The sequence below is a fragment of the Mesoplodon bidens genome (assembly GCF_964165515.1).
Source record: "Mesoplodon bidens genome assembly, chromosome: 3".
Taxonomy (NCBI): Eukaryota; Metazoa; Chordata; class Mammalia; order Artiodactyla; family Ziphiidae; genus Mesoplodon; species Mesoplodon bidens.
Genome location: NC_138178.1, coordinates 127,744,673 through 127,771,573, shown reverse-complemented (window position 1 = coordinate 127,771,573; position 26,901 = coordinate 127,744,673). Strand labels below are relative to the sequence as shown.

At 40.8% G+C, this 26,901-nt stretch overlaps 4 protein-coding genes across 4 annotated transcripts in view; 3 read left to right on the top strand and 1 right to left on the bottom strand.

Annotated features, from left to right (window-relative positions):
• The window catches only part of POLE2 (DNA polymerase epsilon 2, accessory subunit), a 29,594-nt gene extending 17,008 nt beyond the window's left edge, over positions 1 to 12,586 (top strand). Inside the window, exons 11-19 of the mRNA XM_081228348.1 lie at positions 2,121 to 2,293; positions 2,844 to 2,933; positions 3,107 to 3,161; positions 3,903 to 3,962; positions 4,050 to 4,127; positions 5,822 to 5,930; positions 6,777 to 6,953; positions 8,933 to 9,000; positions 12,468 to 12,586. Coding sequence (XP_081084474.1) covers positions 2,121 to 2,293; positions 2,844 to 2,933; positions 3,107 to 3,161; positions 3,903 to 3,962; positions 4,050 to 4,127; positions 5,822 to 5,930; positions 6,777 to 6,953; positions 8,933 to 9,000; positions 12,468 to 12,486 — 829 coding nt within the window. The 3' untranslated portion in view covers positions 12,487 to 12,586. The remainder of the gene's footprint in view (positions 1 to 2,120; positions 2,294 to 2,843; positions 2,934 to 3,106; positions 3,162 to 3,902; positions 3,963 to 4,049; positions 4,128 to 5,821; positions 5,931 to 6,776; positions 6,954 to 8,932; positions 9,001 to 12,467) is intronic.
• A 1,695-nt stretch (positions 12,587 to 14,281) lies between these two features.
• On the top strand, positions 14,282 to 20,984 carry DNAAF2 (dynein axonemal assembly factor 2). Its single transcript, XM_081228835.1, has 3 exons — positions 14,282 to 17,171; positions 18,960 to 19,103; positions 19,900 to 20,984. The coding sequence occupies exons 1-3, from the start codon at positions 15,177 to 15,179 to the stop codon at positions 20,398 to 20,400; spliced, it is 2,640 nt and encodes an 879-aa protein (XP_081084961.1). The 5' UTR covers positions 14,282 to 15,176; the 3' UTR covers positions 20,401 to 20,984.
• Positions 20,985 to 22,251: 1,267 nt separating this feature from the next.
• MGAT2 (alpha-1,6-mannosyl-glycoprotein 2-beta-N-acetylglucosaminyltransferase) lies at positions 22,252 to 24,814 on the bottom strand. Its single transcript, XM_081228609.1, has one exon. It carries the CDS (start codon positions 24,308 to 24,310, stop codon positions 22,970 to 22,972), a length of 1,341 nt encoding a protein of 446 aa, XP_081084735.1. The 5' UTR covers positions 24,311 to 24,814; the 3' UTR covers positions 22,252 to 22,969.
• Positions 24,815 to 24,909: 95 nt separating this feature from the next.
• RPL36AL (ribosomal protein L36a like) lies at positions 24,910 to 26,202 on the top strand. Its single transcript, XM_081228610.1, has 2 exons — positions 24,910 to 24,996; positions 25,751 to 26,202. Exon 2 carries the CDS (start codon positions 25,782 to 25,784, stop codon positions 26,100 to 26,102), a length of 321 nt encoding a protein of 106 aa, XP_081084736.1. The 5' UTR covers positions 24,910 to 24,996; positions 25,751 to 25,781; the 3' UTR covers positions 26,103 to 26,202.
• Positions 26,203 to 26,901: the final 699 nt, after the last annotated feature.

Sequence of the window (26,901 nt, the reverse complement as noted above, 5' to 3'; positions counted from 1 at the left end):
CAACTAACACAATCGGCTATATAGTACTGTACTGTAATTGGTTTATAATATTTTTCACACAAATAATACATAAAAAACAAAAAATAAAGAAAACGTTCTTAATCTTACAGTACAGTACTTTGAAAAGTACAGTAGTACAGTACAACAGCTGGCATACAGGGGCACGTTTGCATCTTTGAAAGTTTGCAACTTGAAGGTTCATATGTAGGGGACTTCCTGTATTCCACGTACCAAGGATGGAAGGTGTTAGTGAGGCTTTTCTAAGCTTTAATTTCTCAAGAATCAGCTTAATAGGTATTTCTGTCTGTGATGCTCTGGTTTATGTTTGGGTATATAATTGAAATCATCATACAATTATTTCATACAATTTCACCTTATTTCATTCCTCTGATAACTGCAAGATTGTAACCTAACACTGGCACCTGCTATTGGGATGGCCTCGGGAGAGAACTTAACACTTCTGAACCTGAACCTCGCTTTCTCTTTTGTAAAATAAAGAAAATAGAATCTACCAACATGAGGGGTTTTTTTGTTTTTGTTTTTGTTTTTAGGATTTAATATTACAATCTATCTGATATGTACATATTTTCCTTAGGAGCAAGGGTTCAGTATTCCCTAATGCAGTGTTTGCAGTGACTTTATAGGATATAATTACAGCAACCTAAAAAGATATATATATATATATATACACACACACACACATATTACATAGAGAGTTTCTTTTTATGAATGAATACATAGGTCTATATCTATTCCCTTTTTTTGGACACTAGAAATGGATACATGCTGTACACTGCTTTGCAACCTGCTTCATTTAATATGCAGTCAACATTTTCCATTACCATGAAATACTTTTTTTTTTTTTTTTTTTTTTTTTTATTTTATTTTATTTTTTTTTGCGGTACGTGGGCCTCTCACTGTTGTGGCCTCTCCCGTTGCAGAGCACAGGCTCCGGACGCGCAGGCTCAGCGGCCATGGCTCACGGGCCCAGCCGCTCCGCGGCATGTGGGATCTTCCCGGACCGGGGCACGAACCCGTGTCCCCTGCATCGGCAGGCGGACTCTCAACCACTGCGCCACCAGGGAAGCCCGAAATACTTTTTTAATTACATGATTTGTTATATTCAGCAGTGTATTTTGAGCACATACTATATTGCCAGGCTCTGTGCTAGGTGTTGGATTGGGGAGATAGACATTAAACTGTCACCCAAATAATTCGCTGATTACAAATTTGATAAGTTCTACAAAAGAGAAGTGCAGGGTCCTACAAGTGTGTGTAATGGGGAAATCTAACTTCTCGGGATCCTCAGGGGAGGCTTCTCTGGGGGTAGTACATTTAAGCTGGGAACTGTAGGATGGCAGCCAGTGAAGGGTGGGTGGCAAAGCAGTAGAGGCTGAGAGTCCAGAAGATCACCCCAATTTCCTACTGACCCTTTTTGCAAGCTTTAGTGTTCCTTCCAGATTTTCCAATTCTGGGATGTACGTTAGTCTTTGTAGACATCCTTAATTTCTTAGAACAGATTTCTAGAAGTGGAATTGCTTGGTCAAATGGCTAGCACTTTTTCTGAGACTTTTATTATTTATTCAAATTGAGTATCTATTTCTCCTACTTTCAACTACATAGGAAATTGTGATTTATTTTAATATTTGCTTTAGTAAGTTTTAAAAGGTACAGGTATACTATATCTGTACTTTGTTTACTGCTTCCATATTGCTTCCTTTCTAATTTTAGAACACTTAAATAAACTTGTTTTTTGTGCTACAAATAATACTTTTTTTTTTTTTTTTTGCGGTACGCGGGCCTCTCACTGTTGTGGCCTCTCCCGTTGTGGAGCACAGGCTCCGGACACGCAGGCTCAGCGGCCATAGGCTCACGGGCCCAGCCGCACCGCGGCATGTGGGATCTTCCCAGACCATGGCACGAACCCGTGTCCCCTGCATCGGCAGGCGGACTCTCAACCACTGTGACACCAGGGAAGCCCCAAATAATACATTTTCATGGTCCAATTTACATGATGAGACAATTACCTCATTAGATAGACAGAAGCTAAATTTGTAGAATATCAGAAATCTCCAACAGAATATAGGATAGAAGGTAATAATTGTGTTATAATTACCTAGGGCATACTATGGAAATGTTAATTTTTTTGGAGGACCTTCTAATACATCTGTGAAGACTTCTGCAAAACTAAAACAACTAGAGGATGAGAATAAAGATGCCATGTTTGTGTTTATATCTGATGTTTGGTTGGACCAAGTAGAAGTATTAGAAAAACTTCACACCATGTTTTCTGGTAGGTGTCATTTTTTCTATTCTTTTTTGAACTCTAATGATAATTCATGTCTTAAAACTAAATTCTTAAAAAAATGTATCTTTTTGAGTAGTCTAGTTTTTAAAAGACATTGATTCAGTGGTGAAATATTTTAAATGAATTCATCTTAAAGACTTACATTTTTACATTTGAAAAATAACTCTGTTGTGTGTCTGTCTGTCTGTGTATTCATGATAAATGAGAATTAGTCCTAAGAATAGTACAAGAGTGGAGGACAGCTTAGGCTTTGGAATTTGACAGAACTGGGTTTAAGCTGCAGCCTAATACCTTGGGCAGGTTACTTAATCTCTCAGTTTACAGGGATGTTGTGAGGATTAATCAAGCCATTGCAGGGCCTGGCACAAAATAAGTGCTCAATAAATGGGCACTATTATTACTATTTTTTATAATAATGTTATTAAATAAGGTATTATTTTTAAAACAGTACGGTTTCATTATTTAAAAACTCATGGTTAAAAGATTTTAATATGATTTCTACACTCCATATGTTTATTTCTTCTTTTATTTTTAGGTTATTCACCAGCACCTCCAACCTGCTTTATTCTGTGTGGCAATTTTTCATCTGTACCATACGGAAAAAATCAGGTTCAAGCTTTGAAAGGTATTGAGGATCTGTTTAATAAGTGTTTCTACATTTACATAAACTAAATTGATAAGAAATAATCTATAATATTTTAATTTCATTCAAAATATGTAGAGTTGTAGCTAATAAAATAAAATTTGATTTATGTATATCATATGCAAGTTAAATTCAATATCCCTTTAAAATTTTAGATTCCCTAAAGACTTTGGCAGATATAATATGTGAATACCCCAATATTCACCAAAGGTAATGATTTCTATTGCTATATTTTTTATTTAAAGTGTTATTTAAGAAACACAAAAAATGAATCCTAAGTTAAGAAATGGATGGAAGAAAAAGTTGAGAAAATTAGTACAGTTAAGAGATAAAATTAACCTTCTATCATGATAATGTATGTTACACTCTAGTAGAGATTTATAATGAAAAGTATTAAAAGGAAGAGTGATAATTTCCACCATATTCCAAATTTCTTGGTGACATTACCCTAAGGGTCTAGAGCTACACTCTTCAATATGATAGTCACTGCCCACGTGCATCTCTCTCTTTTTTTTTTGTCTCTTTAAATTTAAATTATTTAAGGGAATTCCCTGGCAGTCCAGTGGTTAGGACTTGGTGCTTTCACTGCAGGCGAGTGGGGGTGGGGTGTGGTGACCGGGTTCCATCCCTGGTCGGGGAACTAAAACAATCCCATAAGCTGCAGGGCGTGGCTAAAAATAAAAAAATAAAATAAATAAAAATAAAATTCAGTCACTCTGGCCACAGTTCAAGCACTCAATAATTGGACAGTACAGGTCTAGAACATTTCTGTCATTGCAAAAAGATCTATTGGACAGTATTGGTCTGGAGCCTTTTAGTAGTTCATTTATTAAAATGCATGAAATTTAATTTTTAAAAATTTGTAATTTAATTAAAGGCAATAATTTGGTTTTGGACTATGGGATAGTGGTGCAATATTTTTAGAATGAATTATGTTGAATTTTGCTACAGTAGTCGATTTGTGTTTGTACCTGGTCCAGAGGATCCTGGATTTGGTTCCATCTTACCAAGGTAAGTTTTATTCAGATATTTGCAACAGTAAAGAAAATTCTATAAAATTTAAAAATGTATACTATATCTCATAAATTGTTTTTATAGGCCACCATTTGCTGAAAGCATCACTAATGAATTCAGACAAAGAGTACCATTTTCAGTTTTTACTACTAATCCTTGCAGGTAAATATTAGTATTTTTGTGTTGCGGTTTTTTCCTTTCATTTAACAATTAACCTATTTCTTGGGAATTCCCTGGTGGTCCAGTGGTTAGGACTCTGCGCTTCCACAGCAGGGGGCGTGGGTTCGATCCCTGGTTGGGGAACTAAGATCCCGCATGCCATGGGAGGCGTGGCCAAAAAAAAACAAAAACAAAAAGTGGGGAAAAAATTAACCTGTTTCTTAAAATTTGTCTCTGAGTTTTGATTGTTATGGGATAAAAATGAAAAGAAAATTTGTTTCTATTTTAGGTTTCTCAAAACTTTAAAAATGTTTTAACTGTATTTAAATAATTCACTAACACTGAATTTAGAAGCTTAAATAATGGATGGAGATTTAAAAATAGATATTCCAATTACACATCCTTTAAGAAAAGTTACAATGGAAGACTGAAAGGATTACACATTTACTGTATGTGCTACTCACTGTGACCATAGGCTCTTACTGAGGGAATGCCCTCAGTCGTTGTTTCTCCTCTCTTTTCTACCTACATTCACTCCTTCAGTGACCTTTCCAGTCCAAGGGCTTTAATTACCCTCTGTATATTGACAGCTGCCACATTGATATCTTTGATAGCTCAAACCTTCTAACAGATTCCACACTTACATATCTGGTTGCGTACTCATCATCTCCCCTTGGATGTCTAATAGACAACTTCAGATTGAACTTCTGATCTTCTTCCCTCATCAGTCCCCAACCCTGTTCCATAGCTTTCCTCATCGTAGTTCCTGACGCCTTTATCCTTCCAGTCGTTCAGACCAACCTTTGGGATTCTTCCTCACATGTAAGCTTTTAGGAAGTCCTTCAAAAATTTGAAGAAGGACTTCAAAATATATCCAGAATCTGGCCACCTCTCTATACCTCCCCCTCTACAACCCTCTACCATCTTCTTTAGCCTTGATCACTGTAATAGCCTCCTCATTGTTCTCTAGCTTCTACCCCTGCTCCTCTGTAGTCTGTCCTTAACGATGTCAGAGTGATCCTTTAAACGGTAAGGCATGTCACATCCACCCTACTGATTCAGAAAGATGGGCCCCTCATGTTATTCCGTAACAGCCCATATCCTTTGCAATGGTAGTCATGGCCTGCATGATCTGGCCTCCAGTTTCCTCCGTGATTTCCTCTCCGACTTTCTTCTCCTCATTTATTCCAGCCACTCCAGCTCCTTTTGTTCTTCAAATGTGCCAGGCATGGTTCATCTTAGGGCCTCTGCTCTGCCTGTTCCCTCTGCCTGCAGTGTTCTTCCTCTGCATGTGTGCTTGACTCTCTCACCTCCTTCAAGTCTGTGCTCAGATCAAACTTCGTTATGAGCCCTACCTGTTCCAATACTCCTATTTACTACTCCAGCCTTCTAGACCTTCCCTTCCCCTAAATGATTCCTGTTAGCCTTTTCCTTTTTGCCATGCACTTAATCATCTTCCAACATGCTGTGTAATTTTTGTATCTGTTGTTTATTCTCATTTCTAGAATAGTGCCAGACACATATTAAGAGCTCAATAAATTACTGTCAAATGAATGGGTGAATAGATTCTGGTTGCATTTTTTCTGTGGTGAACAATGGGAAGTGGGAATGGCTTTGTACTATAAAACATCTTGCCTTTAAAGTTACCTCATATTTTGTTCTGAGGAAGTCACATTCAACTACTGTTTTTATTTCAGAATTCAGTATTGTACACAAGAAATTATTGTCTTTCGTGAAGACTTAGTGAATAAAATGTGCAGAAACTGTGTCCGTTTTCCCAGTAGCAATTTGGATATTCCTAATCATGTAAGTTGTGTCTTCTTTATTAAGGTATCTTAATTACATGTGGCTTTATATAAAATTTTGTTAAGCCACTTAATCACTTGCCCTTTTGTTGTTTTTATTTATAGTTCAAAATAATTTCAGCACACTTTTGTCAGTAAGGAAATTTTTGTTCCTAAATCAGTGTTTCTCAATTTTCTTACTGACGTATCCCCTAATGGGCAGAAGAAAGCCCCGAAGTAGCAGGAAATTTCTTTGGAGGTTCCTGTTTTGCCTTTAGAACTCATAAATCTTACATTGTACTTCAATATATATATATTTGTTTAAATAAAATGTTTATGTTTATCATGTTTATTAAGTATTTCCTATGATTTGCCCACATCAGGAGGATGTGTAGTGTTTATCTTGTAGCTTCAAGATTCCCAGTTGTCAATCACTGGTTACATGTACCCTCATTTGGAAGTATGGAAGTAGATCATACAGAGCATTTTTAGTATGTATTTTATAACATTTAAAGTGTATGTAGGCTAAGTATATATTCTTGGCATTACTCAAGCTGTGGAATTATTTTTAGATGAACAGAATTAGTAAATGAGTTTATTATACAGCTAAAAATACAACTGCTCCAAAATGACTATTTGGGGGAGTAGCTTTTATGGTGTTGAATGAAAACTCATAAATTTCTCCTAAAATACAGGATAGTTGATTTCATTTTATATCAGTTTTCCCAAGGTTTTGTAATTCAGTTTTCCCAGCTGTTTCTCAGATTTTCTAAGTCACTTTGGTAATTACTATTTAATTTGAAATTCTTTGTTGCTCTTTTAGCTTTTGCAAATGCACTGAAGTTTGTTTTGTGTCATTCTTTTGTAGTTTGTAAAGACTATCTTATCCCAAGGACACCTGACTCCTCTCCCTCTTTATGTCTGCCCTGTGTATTGGGCGTATGACTATGCTCTGAGAGTGTACCCTGTGCCTGACCTACTTGTCATCGCAGACAAATACGATCCTTTTACTTTGACCAATACTGAATGCCTCTGCATAAACCCTGTAAGAACGTAGTTAACATTATGTAGTCATAATTTGTCAAGATTAGAGTGTTACTTCTTTAAATTTAAAATATATGTTTAATCAATTACTGTTGGAGTAAAAATATACTATAAATGAAACACTGAATTAATTTGGTTTAAACAGAAAGTTCTTAAACTTTCAAAAGAGTATGTGACTATAAAGTAACGTGACTTTTCTTAAAAAAGAAAAAAAAATGCACCAAAGCTTATAAATCCGGATGAATATTTTCCCCTTCAAAGTAACTTGCCTTGGGATTCCTTTCTGGAAATTACTTTCAGAGCATGTATTCCGTTCCCTTTAAACATGTTAATGGTACTTGTCCTTTGAGGAGGATTTTTTTGTTGTTGTTATTGTTGTTGTTGGAAATTGTCCAAGTCCCAAAAATCTAAGACTGATAAATGTGGAAATTCCTACTGGGACACAGTTTAATATTTCATTTTTATGCAGAACCTTGAAATTGCTTCAGAGTCTACGAGTTGCTTCTGAATTTCTATAAAAGTATGATTGACTTTTTGAACTTGGGGACTAAATGCTGCATAATGTTGCTTTTTATGTCAAATATCTTCACTAGTGATTTTTTTTTTTTTTTTTTTTTTTGCGGTACGCGGGCGTCTCACTATTGTGGTCTCTCCCGTTGTGGAGCACAGGCTCTGGACGCGCAGGCTCAGCGGCCACGGCTCACAGGCCCAGCCGCTCCGCGGCATGTGGGATCCTCCCGGACTGGGGCACGAACCCGTGTCCCCTGCATCGGCAGGCGGACTCTCAACCACTGCGCCACCAGGGAAGCCCTTCACTAGTGATTTTTAATCTGTATGTTTCCTTGATTTTTGTGAATTTTAAACTTTAGTACTTTTTTATTTCATCTAGGTCATTTCTAGAAACATCATCCCTTACTGCTTTTCTCACACACACATTTATTTTGTCTGGCTTCTGCAACCACAGAACTATTGACATTTTGGACCAGATAATTCTTTGTTCTGGGGCACCATCCTGTGCATTGCAGGGTGTTTAGCAGCATCCCTGACCTCCATCCACTAGATGCCTGTAGCAGCCCCCAGTTGTAACTATCGAAAATGTCCTCAGATACTTGCCAAATGTCTCCTAGTTGGGAACTACTGCTCTAAGGATGAGCACAGTCAGCTGATTTGGTTTCATTGTTTGAAATTTGTGGCCCTAATTTTTGTAGAATCTTTATTCACATTTCAATATTCTTGTCACAATGAGGCTATTTCCTTATTTAAATGGAACTCTTTGGGCATTCTCATAGTTAACGCTCTATTTGAAACCACTTTATTTCTGAATTTTTCCACTTTTTCATACTGTAAATGAGTAAATAACCAGTTCCTACACCATCATTATATCTTTTTAACCTTTTGGGCAAGCCCAAAACTTGGTTTTGACATTGCTTCATCCTTTCTTGATACTTATTCCCATTAATGAATGCCTGCAATGGGCCAGACATTGAGCTAGTGCCAGGGTCACAAAGACTGAAAAGACAGAGTCTGCTCAATAACTTTAGAGTTTAGTAATGGACAGACAATTGTATGTGTGACTACTGCTCAGTTGTTTGGGGGGCACAATGGCAGGGCATCAAACCCAGATTTTTACTGGGGAGAGGGGCAGGAAAGACTTCTCGAACATGATGTTTGAGTGTCTTATATGCTTATTTATCATCACCCAGTACTGTTTATTTCTTATACTAAGTAGAACCCCTCCTAAGCATTTCTAGTCACATTTGTTAGCATTAACTGTTCTAGTCAACTTGACTTTTTGCTTCAAGTGGGGTATTTTATAGTAATATTTTTTCTCTATAAAGAGCATATAAAACTTTGTCTCATTACTTTATAGTCACATCTTGTAACTTTATTTTTAATTTAGGAGCAAGGAGTTTGATTTTAAAAATAGGGATTCTTTTTTAAAAGTTGAGTATTCACTTATGGGCATTTTTCTCTCCAAAGGGCTCTTTTCCAAGAAGTGGATTTTCATTCAAAGTTTTTTATCCTTCCAGTAAGACAGTAGAAGATAGGTAAGTGTGCCCTCAGAAACAGCAAGAAACAGCTGTCTCTTGGTGTAATATTGCTAAAATTCAGATGTTCTGTAGGTGTGCTGAAGTTTTTAAAAGTCTACAGTAGCTCATTGGAAATGTTCTAGGCTGAACTTACTGTGTTCATGCTGGGAGACACAGAATTGTATGTACTTGATGGCACATTTGTATGAAATAGACCAAGAAACTGTTTTCTGAGGGAAATCTCAGACTGGCTGTGGAGGTGGGCTAGTTCTTTTACAGGCAGACTCCTGATGATGTTATTATTCCAAGAGGTAAGCCTTGCCGTCCACATGGTTGGTTCTCAAAACCTAGGTAATCTGCCTTAAATTGGCAGCAAAGAATTGTAGGGGAGCTGGGTTGAGTGTGGTGATGGTGAGGGGTTGGAGTTGGGGGGAGGTCTTGGGGAAAAAAGAATAATCACTTGGTGGGTAGTGGTTTTCAGAGGGTGTCCTGTAGACCACGTGCATCAGAATCCTCTGGGGTCCTTGTTAAAAATGTTAAGTTCCAGGATCCCACCCCAAACGTATCAAATGTCTCTCTCCAGTTGTAGGGCCCAGAAATCTGCATTTTAACGGTTTCCCTTAGATTCAGGCATCCTAACGTGTGATTTCTTGGTTAATTATATTTTGTTTCCCACCTCCAGTTAAGAACAGTAACCAAATACCTCCAGGTTCTCAGAGAATATAATCTTGAACACCCAACCTAATTGTCTTTTTTTTATTTTGTAATTAACATCTTTATTTAAATAAAAACACAAGTACATGATAAAAATTTCAAATAATGCTTAAAAGTATAAAATTGAAAAGGAAAAAGTAGCTCCGTTTCCTAACCCTGAAACCATGATTAACAGCTTCTTACATATATTTCTTGAAAAAAAATTTCTGCATTATTTTTGCTGCTCAGTATTCATGGAGGATTAAAGTCCGTTCACTTTGGGATATTCTAAATTTTATTCTTGGATTCACTCATTTGACGTGTACTTGAATCTTACTGTATTCCAGGCACTGCTTAGTTTTTGGAATATAACCAGACAGATACTCTTATAAAAGTCACTGAGGGGCTTCCCTGGTGGCGCAGTGGTTGAGAGTCTGCCTGTCGATGCAGGGGACATGGGTTCGTGCCCTGGTCCGGGAAGATCCCACATGCCGCGGAGCGGCTGGGCCCGTGAGCCATGGCTGCTGAGCCTGCACGTCCGGAGCCTGTGCTCCGCAATGGGAGAGGCCACAACAGTGAGAGGCCCGCGTAGCACACACACACAAAAAAGTCATTGATATTCTAGCCTCTATTCCATAAGCTGAACATGTGTTTGACTTCACCTAGCCCACAATGAATCCTTAAGCAAATCTGTTTTTGACTGGGAATGCCTTTAGGTAAAGGCAACGCTCTTACCTGTCTCAACCACTTGCTGTTGTTGACAGTGATTTTGTGACCCCAGGATTAGGTCACCTCTGGAGCATATTTTGTCCACCTTTTTAAAATTTTTTCTTGGCCACGTCATTCAGCTTGTGGGATCTTAGTTCCCCAACGAGGGATTGAACCCAGGCCCTTGGCAGTGAAAGTGCAGAGTCCTAACCACTGGACCACCAGGGAATTCCCTATTTTGTCCGTCTTTACATTGACTTTTACTGAACTGAGATTTGGTATAAATTCACAGACATATAAAACTTCTTCTGCTATGAAAACCAATAGTGGGCACTTTCAACAGATCTCAGGACAAGAGAAATCTGTGTCTGTCCCAAGCAACTGTTTATTTTCATCTTGGGGAGACTGTAAATCTACTAATAGACTCCCTTTGTGTTAGCTGCCAGGAAGCACGGCCAAACGTGCAGCCCACCTCTACAGCAGCAGAGGAATTACTAGTATAAATGTTGGCTGTGGCTCTGGCTTCCTCTTCTTTTCTGATCTGTATTTTTCTCTTACCTGAATTTCCTGATTTCCTTACTTTTATCTTTTTATTATATTTATCTTGGCAAACCAGTTAATATTCTTTTTTTAATGAGTTGGGAGATAAGCAAATAAACCACAATAGGAAATTAACCGATTTATTATGATAGCACAAGACACTTGTTACATTTCTTGTAATGCTCCCTGATTGCCATGCAGAATTGTTAATCTAAGTACAGTGCTTAGAATCTAAGCACTGTATACAGACTTCTATGACAGTTTAACACACTGCTTTAGTCACTTATGTGCCTGTCCCTCTTAAAAGTTTCTAGAACAGTCCTTGACTTGCAGTTGACATTCACTGTTGAGTTGAAATAGTTGGTCCCTTTATCATCTGTGGAGTCAGATGCTGAAAACCCTTGACATAATTTCCAAACTATAATTTATTGTTTTTTATTTTTATTTTTTTTGCGGTACGCGGGCCTCTCACTGTTGTAGCCTCTCCCGTTGCGGAGCACAGGCTCCAGACGCGCAGGCCCAGCGGCCATGGCTCATGGGCCCAGCCGCTCCGCGGCATGTGGGATCCTCCCAGACAGGGACACAAACCCGTGTCCCCTGCATCGGCAGGAGGACTCTCTACCACTGCGCCACCAGGGAAGCCCCAAACTATAATTTAGTAGTGATAATTTGAGGAGTTTTTTCAGTGCTGGATCAAACAAGTTGATGTGACTTTTTTGGTTTTTTCTTTTTTGAGAGAGAAAAAGTTTTCATGATATAGTGAAATAATTTGGTTTTACTGCTACTTAGTTTCTCCTAAAAAGAATTTTTTTCTTAGAATATTTGTGAAATCATATTGTAGAGTTAACCACAGAAATGTAGCCAAAGTAGATAAGGTGTAACCCTGTTTCAACATGTGCTCTCAAATACAGTTGTTTTATTTAAAAACACAGTGTTGGTGATGTAGGGGAGAAACACCCGTTCTCACACAGAGTTGGTCAGAATAAAAAATGGTAAAAACTTTTTTCTTAAGACCTCAACTGCATATATCAGCAATTCCATTTCTAGGAATTTATCCTACAGGTATACTTGGTTTATGCATAACATTGGGTACAGCTGTTTTTACTGTAGTTTTTATAAAATTGCAAAACAAATAACTTAAATGTGTATCTATTTAAAAGTTATTCAGAACTTTTCTAATTTATATTAAATTTCAAAGCCATAGAGGAAGGGATTAGTTAAAAATTATAAATATGTGTTTATTACTAATTGAAAAAAAGGGGTAGAATAGTGTTCATTGTATTCTACCACTTGTGTGTTTTTAAAGCATTTACCCCACACACATGCTTGTATATGATTAGACAATCTTTATAAGATATACTGTTGCTTCTGAGAGCAGAAATAGAGTGTGAGACAGACTTATTTTTCACTGTGTCCCCTTTTAAATTTGGAACAATATGCATGTATTGACCTATTTTTAAAATTAACTAAAACTAAATATTAGGAAATGTACAATAACTTAGGTTTCCAAAATGTTTAATTTTATGAATATTTTCTTTTTTCAGCAAACTCCAAGGGTTTTGAGATTCTTAAAGACCATCTGAAGAAATAGAATTCATCAATTTTCTGCTTAATTTTATATTTTATGTAATTTTGATTTTGTTACAATAAAATTATGGTAAACTTTAGGATGTTCTGCTTAAATTTCTATTTTATGAAATATTAAAGTAAACACGATGGGGACTTCCGTGGTGGTCCAGTGGTTAAGACTCCGTGCTGCAGGGGGCCCGGGTTCAATCCCTGGTCAGGGAACTAGATCCCGCACGCGGCAACTAAACGCACACCGCCATGGAGATCCTGCACGCGGTAACGAAGATCCCACATGCGGCAACTAATACCCGGCACAGCCAAATAAATAAGTAAATATTTTTTAAAATAAATAAAATAAAATAAACATGATGGTATACTTTACAGAGTTTTATAGGAAAAATATTTTCTGCATAATCTGTTAGGAAAAATATGAAAATGGGTAAAAATATATAATCCAAGTATACATTTATGTTTAAAAATGTAAGTTTCATTATTTCTCTACTAGTTACACGCTAATGTTCACCATAAGAGTCTTAATAGTATATTCAAGAATTGCAAATTGTTTAAATTTCAAGTCACAGAATCTATTCTAATGATAGTGAAAATCTTTGTTTCAGGATATTACTATGATATTCATTACATAATTACCTTTTGGCACTGAAAATTTAAAAACACACCGTCCCCATAGTTTTTACATTTGAAAGGAATAATATTCACTTTGAAGCAGACTTTTGCTATTTTGGGTATAATAACTCAACACCATGCCCTTATCTATTAGTTTATGGGGGGGGGGACTATGGTGATGGCCCAGAAATGAATCTGAATGACAGGAAGTTGTTAAACGTACAAAGAGTATTTCAAATGTAGGAATAATCTTAATATTACAGAAAGCCTGGAATGGAAGATATTTCTTTCAAAGCTTTTTGGGGAAGAGATACTGATAAAAAAATTAAAATGACACTGAAAGAAAATTCCTCAAGAAATTTAATCTGAATGTTGTGATAAGTGAATTCTGGTTAAGGATGAAGTGGCAATTTGAGATGTGGTTTAAGGGTGTAAAATTTCAGAGTATTAGAAGAGGTCTGATGTTAGAGGAGCAAGACTGGCTTTAATTTCAAGAATAGCCTGGAAATTTTGACTAAAGGTGAAATCAAGGCACAAGTTCAAAAGCTACTAGATTACTTGGGAAAATTTACAATTTGGGCCTTGAAAGTGAAATAGAAACTGCAAGGTTGTTGGTCCGGTTACAAGAACCATAGAGCTAAATACGAAAGCTTTCGTTAGGAACACATTTAACGCCTAAAAAGATAGGGTATGTTTACGGGTTAGCAAGGTGATGTAAGATGAAGCAGAGCAGTTAACTATGTACGAGCCGATAAGTTGCAAATCAGGCAATAATTATTAGAATAAGAGGAACTAGAATCAGGTGGAAGTGGACATTGTCTGGAAATGAAAAGGAAGTAGAGGTCTGAAAAATGGGCTAGCAGAGGAACAGCACTGCAAGGGTATCCAGGGCTAATACTCTGAGGAACAGAGAGGTGGTGTGCTCCCCGACCTGGTGTTTAATCAGCTGAAGCACGGCTGACCGCACCGCAGAAATCTGGGTATGAGGCACCGTCATGTGACATTATGCCTTAGGGGCCAGGTAGATCACACAAGACGGGAGTAGGCTGAGATTCCTCTGCTATGAGAAAAGCCAACACTTGGTCTCAGTGTGGGGAAACCACAGGAAGTGCCAGTGCATGTGATGAGGTAGGAGAGAAACCTGGATGGTGTCTCGACATTGAGGTAATGCCAACATTGTGTTAAATGTTGCTGAGAGTTTCAATAAAATGAGAACAGAAAAATGATCACTGGATTTAACAACTACCAATTAATAACTACCCCAATCAATAAATATTCTTCTATAATATCTATTTGAATGGCTGCATAGAATCCCATTGCATGGCTGTACCAAAATCTGCTCAACTAGTCCCACTGTTGAATTCTTAGCTTCTTCCCAAACTTTTAGAATCATGGTTTCTTGAGCATGCTCTCAAAGTTGAAATTGCTGGATCAAAAAAAATATGCACATTCTAAAGGCTTTTTATACAGCTACCAAACTCTCTCTAGAAAGGTTTTATTAATATAATTCTACCACCCCAAGGAAATAGAGTAATTGTTTTTTAAAAAAAAAGCCTTTTCCATTTTGATAGGTGATATGTAGTATCTTATATTTGCATTTTTATTATTAAAGAAGTCATGTTTAGTGATCATTGGCTATTTATGAATAGCCTGCCCATAATATCTCTTGCACCAAATGAGAGTTGTAAACGGCAAATTGGTGAAATATCTAGGAGACTGAAATGCTGGTTTAGCGAAGTGAATAAAGCATATAAAGTTGTTAGAATCACAGTTTGTGAATGTATTAGCTTTGTAACTTTCATCAGGTAACTTCTCAGGTCCTATCTTCTCATCTGTGAAATGGGGATTAGGTCTACCTTTAAGTGTTGTGAACAATGGATAACGTACATGATGCTGTTAATTATGATAATTATTCAGATGGTTATTTTGCGGAGGTAACTGCACCATGGCACAGGAATCTTAAAAATGCATAATGTTGGTTTGAAGAAACTAAGGCTATTTCTGATTTATTTCCGTCGCCCCTATTCCTGCCCCTCCTCCCGGATGTTGGTGGTGTCACTATGGCAACAAGCACGCGCTGCCCGAGGCTCAATTCTCTGGCGGTTACAGGCCTCCGCCGCCTCACTCTCCCCAGACCGGCGACTCTACGACGCGTTCTTCCCACTCGGTCTCAGATTCATCTCCCTTGGCCCCTGGGCAAGGAGCCGAGGGGCAGCATGGCCAAGGCGGCAGCCTCTTCGCCGCTGGAAGACTTGGACCTGAGCGGAGAGGAGGTCCAGCAGCTCACCTCCGCCTTCCGGGACCCGGAGTTCCGGCGAATGTTCTCCGAGTACGCCGAGGAGATTACGGACCCCGAGAACCGGCGGCGCTACGAGGAGGAGATCACGGCCCTGGAGCGTGAGCGAGGAGTGGAGGTGCGGTTCGTGCACCCGGAACCGGGCCACGTGTTGCGCACCAGCCTGGATGGGACCCGGCGCTGCTTCGTGAACGTGTGCAGCAACGCGCTGGTGTGCGCGCCCAGCAGCCGGCCCGGCTCCAGGGGCGCGGCTTCCGGCGGCCAGTGGTCCCTGCCCTACAGCCTGGCGCCGGGCCGCGAGTACGCTGGGGGCCGCGGAAGCCGCTACACTGTCTACGACGTGGTCTTCCACCCAGACGCGCTCGCGCTGGCCCGACGCCATGAGCGCTTCCGCCAGATGCTGGACGCCACGGCCCTGGAGGCCGTGGAGAAGCAGTTCGGCGTGAAGTTGGACCGCAGGAATGCCAAGATCCTGAAGGTCAAGTACAAGGGGATCCCGGAGGCCGCCGTGCTACGCACGCCCTTGCCCGGGGGCTCCCCGGCCCGGCCCGAGGGGGAGCCGGAGAGCCCTCTCCCCGATTTTCCCTACCCCTACCGGCACCCGGAGGCCGCCGGGAGCGCTGCGATCCCCAGGCCCCAGGCGCCCTCCCCTCCAGAGGCCGTCCTACAGCCCGCCCCCACCGAGCCTAGCTACAGCGTGGTGCAGCGCCACCACGTGGACCTCCAGGATTACCGCTGCTCTCGGGACTCGGCCCCCAGTACTGTGCCCCACGAGCTGGTGGTCACCATCGAGCTGCCACTACTGCGCTCGGCCGAGCAGGCGGCGCTGGAGGTGACGGGAAAGCTGCTGTGCCTCGACTCGAGGAAACCCGACTACCGGCTGCGGCTCTCGCTCCCGTACCCGGTGGATGACAGCTGCGGCAAGGCGCAATTCAACAAGGCCCGGCGGCAGCTGGTGGTCACGCTACCTGTGGCGCTGCCCGCCACGCACCCGGAGCCCGCCGCGACCCCGGAAGAGGCCGCCGACCGGCCCGGAACTGACGGCGCGCCCTGCGCTTCCGCTCACCAGGAGCAGGCGAGCCCGGCGGGGGTTGGTGGGGCGGACGGAGGCCCGGATCCCAGCCGAGGCTGGACTGCGGACGCCGGCATCACCACCCCGGACGCCGCCGGGGAGGAGCGCGTCTCAGAACCCGAGGAGCGGGATTTCAGCGGGCAAGAGAGATCAACAACAGGCATCCGGGAGGAGCCGCCTCCCGGAGCTGGGAACTCACCCGGGGACGGTGGCGGAGGCGCTCCTAGTACTTCATCCGGGGACCTTGACAGGGGTTCTTCTGCAGGAAAAGTGAGCGCGCGCCGAACTCTCGGCGTGGAGGCGCTGGAGGCCCGGGAAGGCACCCGCAGGGAGCCAGCTGATCGAGCCATGGGTGGTCCCGGGACCGACCGCGGGGAACCTCTGTGTCCGCCTTTGCAGTGTAATCAGGATGAAGAATCCCTGACTCTGCTCATTCAAGTGCCTTGGATCCAGCCTCAAAGTCTTCAAGGGGAAGTGACTCCCCTCTGGTACAAACTGTCCTTCTCCACCCAAGACTTAGTTTATTATTCCTTCGTTTTGCAATTTACTCCAGAGAATAAGTTGAATACCAAAGAACCAGTGATTAGCATTTCTTCAAACAATGCAGTGATAGAACTGGCCAAATCTCCAGAGTGCCATGGACAGTGGAGAGAGTGGTATTATGGTTTAAACAAAGATTCTTTGCAGGTAACAGTTCTTTCTAGAGTCCTAATGTTTGAAATATTCTGTTACACTTGCTATCACAGGCACACTCAGTTTATCCTAAACAAAGGATTTCCCATTATAACTTCTCTCCTGATGACTTGAAATTGATGCACTTGATGAAAGATGTTAAGTACACTTAAACGCATATTGAAAACAACGAAAAAAACTTAACGCATCCTCTCTGGTGGATGGGTTTCAAATCTTCACAGTTGCCCTTGAGAAGGGCTGTAACTTTAGTCATATTCTCAAAGGGGTTGTGACACAAATAGGTTTAAGAGGCATTCTATTATGGCCATATTTTAAGTTGGTAAATAGCTTTTTCCAGCCTTAGAAAGTAAATAATAGTTTACTTCCAGAGAGCAAAAGTAACTCAGCCTGTGCCACACAGTTCTTTTGTAGGAAAACCAACTTGCAGGTGTGAATCTAAATCCCTTGCCCTCTCGGCCATATGGTACTGCTTAATTTCAGTCGCTGATATTGGTGGGGTTGTCTTCTGGTGGGCGTTATATTACATTGAAATTACCTCTTTTTACATCTGTTTTAATCTGTTCCCTGCTAGTACTTGGCACAATGGCTGGCATTTAACAAAGTGTAATATAAGCCTTTGTTGGTACCAACATCACATCAGCTACATCTCTTTTGGGCAAAAACTGGGGCTGTGCATTATCAGGTTTACCTAGGATATCATTTCGTAGTTGCTACTATACCTTTTAGATTATTGAGGATCTTGAGATTCAATATTCCAGTACTATTGGCAAATACTGGGGGAAAAAAAGTTTGACGTTCTATAGAAATTTTTAAACTCATAAGTGAACAATTGGTATTTTTGATTGAGGTTTGTATCAATGTTACATGTAAATTTTTTTTAGCTCTTTTAAGATATTCAAGGGTTAAATTCCCAAATTCACAACACTAGTTGCACAGATTATATATTAAAAATTAAGTTTGGGGCCTTGGGCTTTAACCTGCCAGGAAGTTTTACTTCTTCCTGTTTTTCTAGAAATTTGCTAATGAGTTAAATTTTTACTTTATGAGGTGTATCTTCTGTGAGAAGTGGTTAATTTGAAACCCTCCAAAAATGGTAAAGTAAATAGCCAGGGCTAGGTAAGATACTTTGTGAGAATATAAAATATGAAATCGACTATCTGTTTATGTCATCAGAAGGGGAAATTTAGGAAGGGGCAGTCGTTTTCCTGTAATTGTTTTAATAAATGTGAAAATAACTCACAATGTGGGAAAAAAAACTATATCGACAAGCATTTGAGAGAATACTAAAGAATATATTTTCTTACCTAGCCAAGAACTAAAAGGCTAACTGGTCACACAAAATTTAAATAGATCCTGTCTGTGTATCTTTCGCTGACTCATTAGGAAGTGTTCTAAAATTAAATTACATTTTCTAGCTTGGACTGCATTTATAACTCTAGAGGTGATGTTATTCTTACAAAATAGAGGGGAAAAATAAAGGAAGATAATTTGTAAGTAAGATTACTTGGAGGGAAAACATACCTCAGATTTAATAGAGACCTAGAAAAGGAACTAAGACTTTTCTTTTAGGGTCTTTTCCTATATATCTATATACTCTTGCTGTTCTTATTGCTCTGTACAATACTCAGTTTTCTTTTGCCAAAACAGCATAGAAATAACATTAAAATAAACATTTTAAAAGTGCAATTCTGAACTGTGTGAGAACTTTTATGAGCTGTTTTTAGATACAACTCTGTCAAGTATGACCAATAAGGTAGAATATTTTTTCTCTTTTTATTTTAGGAAAGGTTATTTGTCAGTGAAGAAAACGTTAATGAGTTTCTTGAAGAGGTCCTGAGCCCTCCATTCAAACAGACGATGCCCCTAACCCCACCATTAATTGAAGTTCTTCAGGTTACTGATAGTAAGATTGAAATACATGCAAAGGTAAGGATTTTGGTGGGCTCTATAGAGTAGTGATTTGGGACAAGGTTGAAGCCTAACAAATAACTTAATTCTTGATTTCTTTATATCATAACTTTAAACTAAGTGGACATGATGGCTGGGAAGAGTGATGTTAAGAGGAATAAAGACTTTTTTATATGTATTTTACTATTAAACATCAGCAGTTCATTTTCACTTATGTTATCTCCTTTAATCCCAAAATAACTGTTCAGTGAGGAATGGAGAGAAACTAACATTTGCGAATTATGAGTATTAGTCCAGGGACAAACAGCTTTTTTTTGACTCTCAAACCATGGGAACTATGTCATCCAGTTTGTTCATTCTTTCTAGTTGAACTTAAGTTTGGTTATTTTTATAGTCTTCAGTATTGGACACAAATGAGTAACTAGCACAATTGACTCGTAATGTGAATTCAGGGGAAAGAGGCTCTAAAGAATCACAGAAATACAAGAAAATTCAAGAAATTCAAGAATGCCCTTATAAGAATGACTGCTAATGGGTTTTATAGGCCATGTTAAAAGGTTTGTAGGCCAGGATTATTTTATCCTGAAAGAGATGAAGGGTCAATGAAAGTATTTAATCAGAGAATCAATGCCAGGTTTGCATGATTAAAATATGACTGGCAGCATTTGGAGAATGACCTTGAGGGGGAAGCCAGAGGGCCTATCTGTAAGTCTACTGGGTTATTCCTTCACAACTTAAAAAAGTTTCCAGCGGGTACAATTTACTTTTCTATTTGTTTCAGAGAATTATTAATTTGCTGTTTCTCCTGACATAGTTGCAAGAATGTAGTAACTCTGAGCAGCTTCATGAGAAGGAAGGAAGAGTCAATGAAGGAAGTCATCTAACTGAAAAAGAAAGTCTACAACATGCTGCTACCTCAGCTGATTCCAATTCATCTGTAGCAGTCAAAGTACTAGAAACAGACAGTTGTGGTTCAGTTGCATGCTTGCAACAAGGGGCCCTCGATGTGTCTCAGAAGCCGTTTGCAAAGTCTCAGCAACCTGAGTCAAAAATGGAACCTGAATTTATAAAAGACAAAAGTTCTGTTCACTCAAATGATGAAAAAGAGAATTTAAAAGAACCCGTAATAACTGAAGAGAAAGAATTAGATGATCACCCATCTTCATTACTGAACAAAACTGAAGTTCACAATACACCTGGTTTTGACAACATAAAGGAAACCAATATGCAGGATGGTCGTGTGCAGATTATTAAAGATCATGTGACTCATTGCTCATTCAGTTTTCAGAATTCTTTGCTTTATGACTTGGATTAATTCTGTATCATCTTAGAATTTAAAGGTTGAGTAAAAACTTATGGACTAAAAATAGATTCTCTTTTTACTATCTTAAAACCAAAGGTATTCAAGAAAGTATAAAATTAAAATTTGCAATTTTTATTCTCATGGGGAAACTGAAGCTATTTATTTTTTTGCATGTACAGAGTTTATACAAAGCTTCCTTAGTTATGGAAATAAGTTTTGTGATTCCTCTGATGTATATTTTTTTCTAATAGTAAACATTTAGTTTTAATACAACCTATTTATATTTACTTCTGTGTTGTTTTTGGTTTTTGTTTGCCATTACTTTAATAAAGTTTCAAAATATTCATTAAGTTGTGTCTGTCACAAAGAGTATTTCTAAAGAATGCAATTAACTAGAAGCACACTAGAGTGCACGTGTTGGTGGGAGGAGAATCTCAAAACTACGCATTTATAAGTCTCACTAAATAGGATGTACTTATGCTTGTCATAGAGATTCTGAGAGGAAAGAACTTTACTAACCAATATTAAACGATCCAAACAATACAAATACACTGAAATTTAGTATTTTTGCTTCAACTCTGTATTTTACTCTTCTCATATATGTCACCATGTATATATATATATATACGTGTGTATACATATATATATATATATATAAATAACAGGTTATTTGTTAATGACCTTGAAAATTCAAAATTTTAAAAGAATTTTTTGGAAATTATTCAAACATCCCTTGGTTTTATAGAATTAATTTACAAATTTTAGAACAGGACAATTAAAATAATCTAAGAATTTGCTCCAATAGGAAAATTGTCTTCATTATATTATTACATGAAAATAACAAGAGCTAGTGTTTTCTAATCAATTTCTTTTATAACACCTAAAAGAGGGCAGCAGATAATTTATCTAACAGTGGCTAAGTTATGAATTTTGTGGAATAGTATTTTTATTTGAGGCCAGGAGAAAATCCCAACAGATTTTTTTTTCCTCACAAAAAATTTTAGGACAACATGAAAGACAATATAGAAAGGAAAATATTTGTTGATCTAATCACTGACCCCAAGGCCTTGAGCTGATCTATTTCTGTTCCAAAAATAGCTACTAATTCAAACCTCTGGCCTTACCTTAGTCCTGGAAACTACTTAATTTCTTTAGTCCTTTGAACTAGGGAGGTCAGGTCAGAGCACCAAAAACTGGTACGAAGCCTAGCAGTTCATTCTGATTTACATTTATAACCCCAGTAAAACCTGGAACCAGAGGGCTGAGGGCAGTATAAAGGTAGCTCATAAAGCAAGAGAACTATTTGCTCCATTGTAGATGACCATATACATTTTTCAACCATAATAGGAATCTTAATTTGATGGAATAAAATAGTTTTGAGACTGTCCATTAGGTACACAGTTTTCTTAGATTGAAATGACTATTGCAGTACCTACACAGAAAGTAGTCTATATTTGTGGTTGAATACAATTATATACTGTTAAGGGAAACTTTCATGTTAAATATGGAGTAAATTTTAAGCCTGCTTCCTACTATTTACTGTGTCTGTCCTTTTAAAAAGTATGATTTCTGTTAAAATAAAGCTGGCACTAGAACATGTTTCACTTTGGCAGGACTGAACTTTGTATCATTTCTGGCTGTACTTCACTTAACACAGCAGCTTTTTACTGCTAATTATCTATGCCTGGCTAATTTGAAAGCCAGTTTCTTCCAAAGGGATGCACTGTCAAGAGCTGGGTTTTCTTTATTTCAAACTCAGTTATACAATGTACAGATAATATGTAATGCTAACTTTAAACCTTGTAGAATGTCTTTACTGGATTTTGGTGTAAAAATTTATTCTGAAAAATGATTAGGAATCTTTTTATGCAAAAATGAGTATTTTATTTTGGCAGCACTAAAAAAAAAAAACCACTGTATTTCTACATTGAGGTGAAAACAGTGTTTAAACTTTCTTATCAATCAAATACATTCCAAAATAAAGTGTGTTCTATGAAGGTTCCAGAGCACAGGCAAATCTCAACACAATAATACAGGAATCTTTAATACTGAAAATGACTCTGTTCTGACAGGGTGTTTAACAAACGTAACTTTCGAGTTATAAAACCAGTGAAGCAATCCCTTCCTCGTAACTGTGTCAAGAGTGAAGCTGGGCTTGTTCCATTAATACTCTTAACAATTTAATTGTAATACTTTTTACTAATATGACAATTTTAAATAAATTTTGCTGTACTTAAAAGAAGTCTTGAACGTGGAAAAGTGTACAAAGTTCCGGATAAAAAGATTAATAGATGCAATTTAAATAAAATTTCCCCTTCTTTCTTATCAATTAACAATAATGATTACCTTTAGCAGATACACATTCAGCTTTAAAACCCAATTCTCAAAATGAAAACTTGTGTTTTAAATCTTAGACATAAAAGGAAAAGATTACTATATTGGGACACCTTTTACAAGAATTCTGTTGTTGTACTAAAGCAGAAACCAGTTCCTAAACCCTTTTATTCAATTGTATATTCTGTTTGGACAAATATCAAAAATAGAAGACTGTCACTACTTTTGCTTTTGTAATTGTAATTTTTTACTGCAGTCTTCTATAACTTTTACAGAGTTCATGGTCCCTAATATCTCCCCACCCTCCATTTTTCCTAGGTGGGGAAAGGGCTGCCATAAACTTCTCACTGATAGTTAGAGTTTCTGGAAACAGGTACTGTTTGTTATTATTTAAGAGTGACTCAATTTGGGCACTCTGGGTGGATGGTCTACAGGTTTTCTGGTGGTGCATACCACAGTCTCCAGCATGAAAAATCCTAGGAACTTGAGGAACCAGCACTTTCCAGAATTTTGGAAGGCAAGATACAGTCAAATACTGAAGGGTCCAGTCCCAGTTATAATCATCGTAAGTACAGAAAGTATCTGTGCACTCAATCAGCTTCTGATACGCATCCCGGGTCAAGGCCAGACCCATATTGTGCTCTGTGGATTTCCACGTTTTCACATCTACCTTGTCAGCAACGCCATAGAAACTGCGAATGGCAGTATAGGTCCCCAGGGAGAGAACATCACACTCAGGACACTCTTGCTGCTTTAATTGCCACATCTTTTTGAAGACATGGTAAAAGTCTGGGGCTAAGTAGTGATCCTCTTCTAGGAAAAGTATGAGGCCAGCATAGTCTCGAAGGACTTTGACCCTCTCCCATACAAAATGCAGCTTCCACCACCAGTGGTGTTTGGTTTGGGAGAATTTGGCCTCTCTATAATGGCCGAAGGAGTCGGGATATTCAGCATTAATGCATCCCATCTGCAAAGCTGCATTCTTCTCCACGTCTCTGGGGCAATCTCTGGGGTCAGTGCCCGGAAACTCGTTGGGGTACAACTGAATACTAAAAGGAAAGAACACCTGCAGAACCGGACAGAAATCCACCCCAGCAATCAGCTGATTGATCTCGGTCGACCAGAAGTCATGGCTAAAGATGACGAAGACGTTGTCGATTCCCTGGGCTTTTCGAAGTGAGTCCAGCAGCAGTTTGAGGTATTCAGGCCGGTTGTGCACCTGGACCACCAGCACCAGCTCTCGGGGGGCCCAGGAGCCGGCCTTACCTACATTCCTCACCGTCTGGTCAAAGTTCAGCTGGTACACTAAGGACCGGTACCGCAGCGTCAGGTTGTCCACCTCGCGGTGCGGGGCCGCCGCGACTAGCGGAGCCGCCGACTCGTTGGAGCCCCGGCGGATGCCCACGGACACGGCGGGATGGTCCCCGGCCCGGGCGCCTGCACCCCGCGCGGGCTCGGCGTCCAGCAGCGGCGGGGCGAGGGCCTCGTTCTTCCTTTGTCGCCCATTGCTGCTCCAGAGGACGAAGCCGCAAGCGGCCACCACGAGCGTCAAGATCAGCACCTTCCGCTTGTAGATGCGGAACCTCATGGTCTCCGGCGCCGGGAGCGCAGGCAGGCGGACGGGCGCGGAAAAGAGCTAGCGGCTCCGGCGCGGAAGGGGCGGGCGGGCGGCGGCCGTGGCCTGTAGCAGTCGGAACTGGCCCCCGCAGTTGTCCTCGCTAACTCATCCCGGGCCCCGGGGGTCCTGGGGCCCGAAGGCTCTCAGCTCCCCCGCGCCGCCCGGGCTCCACACATCCTCGCCTGGCAGCTGCAGCTCGGGCACCGGCCCCGCCGCTAGGAGCCGCGGCACGGCGTCGCCTCGGTCCTCTCCATCCAGCACGGGTCCGGGAAGAAGCCTGTCGCGGCCCCACTGCACCCCGGCTCCGTTACCTGCGCTTCCAGCGGCCCTGCGTCCTCTGTGCTCTCATCTTTACGCGGCCCCGGACGTCCCAGACCGAGGGACGCACCCTCGCCCCACTCCGGCGGCGACTGTTCTGACAACCAGCTACTGGCCCGCCGGGCGCCGCGGTCCCCGGGCCCACACCCCTCCGCCCCGCCCCTCGGGCCGTCGGTTGGCGCTTCCCGGTCGAGTCTGGAGACGCACGGCCGTCGCCGCCCGCTGCCTATTGGGCCGCAGCGCTGTCGCTCAGGCTCAGTTCCTACATCCGGCGCGTTCCTCCCTTTCCGGTGAGGCGTGAGCAGAACGAAGCAGGAACGTGGACTCTGGTTTTCCAGGTAAGCGGGGTGCGGGGCGGTGGCGATCCCGGCTGGAGTCCCCAGTGCTCAGGATCCAGGGCTGGGCCGTGTGGGCCCTGGTAGGAGAGGGAGGGCGAGGCCCGCCGCCTTGGTTGGTGGATTTCAAAAACGGGCTTCTCCCTTCCGGAAAGGGGCTCTCGCATGGCGGCTGCTGGGCCGGGAGGCACTCATTAGGGACACGTCAGCCTTCAGGGCTGCTGAGGAAAGGATGACGATGCTTCGGAGGGAAAAGTGAAACCAGGCTGATAAGGTCCTCGGAGAAGGGACGGGGCGGGCCGTGGAGGTGGCTCTACACCGCGCCCCGAGTCGGGCATGCCCGGGAGCTAGAACATGGAGGGAGAGGGTGCGCGGAGAGGCGAAAATAAACTCTAGCCTCGGCCTTCTTTCTCTGCCGAAGAAAATTAGGTATCACACCACTACGCTTTAGTTGTTGGGCAACCACGGTAAATTAAGCCCTAAAGGAACCCCCTTTGTGGGGGAAACTGTACTGGGCGTCCGTGTGCTGCTGCTTTTGTTGTTTTTCAGTGCGTCTCATTCTATAAATGATCCAATAATTTAAGGATTCCAAAAAGCTGTGCACGTATACGTGCATTTACTCATACGGAAAATGAATACTTGGTGCAATTATACGTTACTGACTTATGTAATGTTATTTTCCTATAAATATTAATAAAACACTTGAATTTTCAAAATGTTTAACGTTTGCTGCCATATTTTAAATATTTTACAACAGTTTTCATTGTGAAGACACCTCTACTGCAAAGATGGTCAATGTACCTAAAACCCGAAGGACTTTCTGTAAGAAGTGTGGAAAACATCAGCCTCACAAAGTGACCCAGTATAAGAAGGGCAAAGATTCCCTGTATGCCCAGGGAAAGAGGCGCTATGATCGGAAGCAGAGTGGTTATGGTGGGCAAACAAAGCCTATTTTCCGGAAGAAGGCTAAAACCACAAAGAAGATCGTACTGAGGCTTGAATGTGTTGAGCCCAACTGCAGGTCCAAGAGGATGCTGGCCATTAAGAGATGCAAGCATTTTGAACTCGGAGGAGATAAGAAGAGAAAGGGCCAAGTGATCCAGTTCTAAGCTTTGGGAATCTTTTGTTCTTCTATTTTTGAGAGCAAAATGTTTAAGTTATAGAAAAATTGCCTGTATGAGAATAAATACAGTGATATTCTTACTCAAATCTTTTGTATTTTTTAAAATATAAGTAAAATCGCAGGCCTAATTTGGCTCTAAATTAAAGAAATAATGGTAAATTATTTGTAAGTGAATTAAGGTTCATCCTCTTATCAAGTTCATTATTTAAATTTAGTTCCACAAGAATTGGCATCTTGTATTTATATAAAAAGAAGGTGGGCTTCCCTGGTGGTGCAGTGGTTAAGAATCCACCTGCCGATGCAGGGGACACAGATTCAAGCCCTGGTCCGGGAAGATCCCACATGCCGCGGAGCAGCTAAGCCCGTGCGCCACAACTACTGAGCCTGCGCTCTAGAGCCCGCGAGCCACAACTACTGAAGCCCACACACATAGAGCCCAAGCTCCGCAACAAGAGAAGCCATCCAATGAGAAGCCCACGCACCGCGACTAGAGAAAGCCGCGCACGCAGCAACAAAGACCCAATGCAGCCAAAAGTAAAGACCCTGCTTTTTGTATATGAATTTTAGGCTAAGATGCTTACAATGGGGATGGCTTGTAGATGAGCAAGAATGCAAAGGGCTAGGGTGTAGGAATAACATGGTGGGCACTTAGTCCCAACACAGACTTTTTTTTTTTTTGCGGTATGCGGGCTTCTCGCTGTTGTTGCCTTTCCCGTTGCGGAGCATAGGCTCCGGACACGCAGGCTCAGCGGCCATGGCTTACGGGCCCAGCCGCTCCGCGGCAT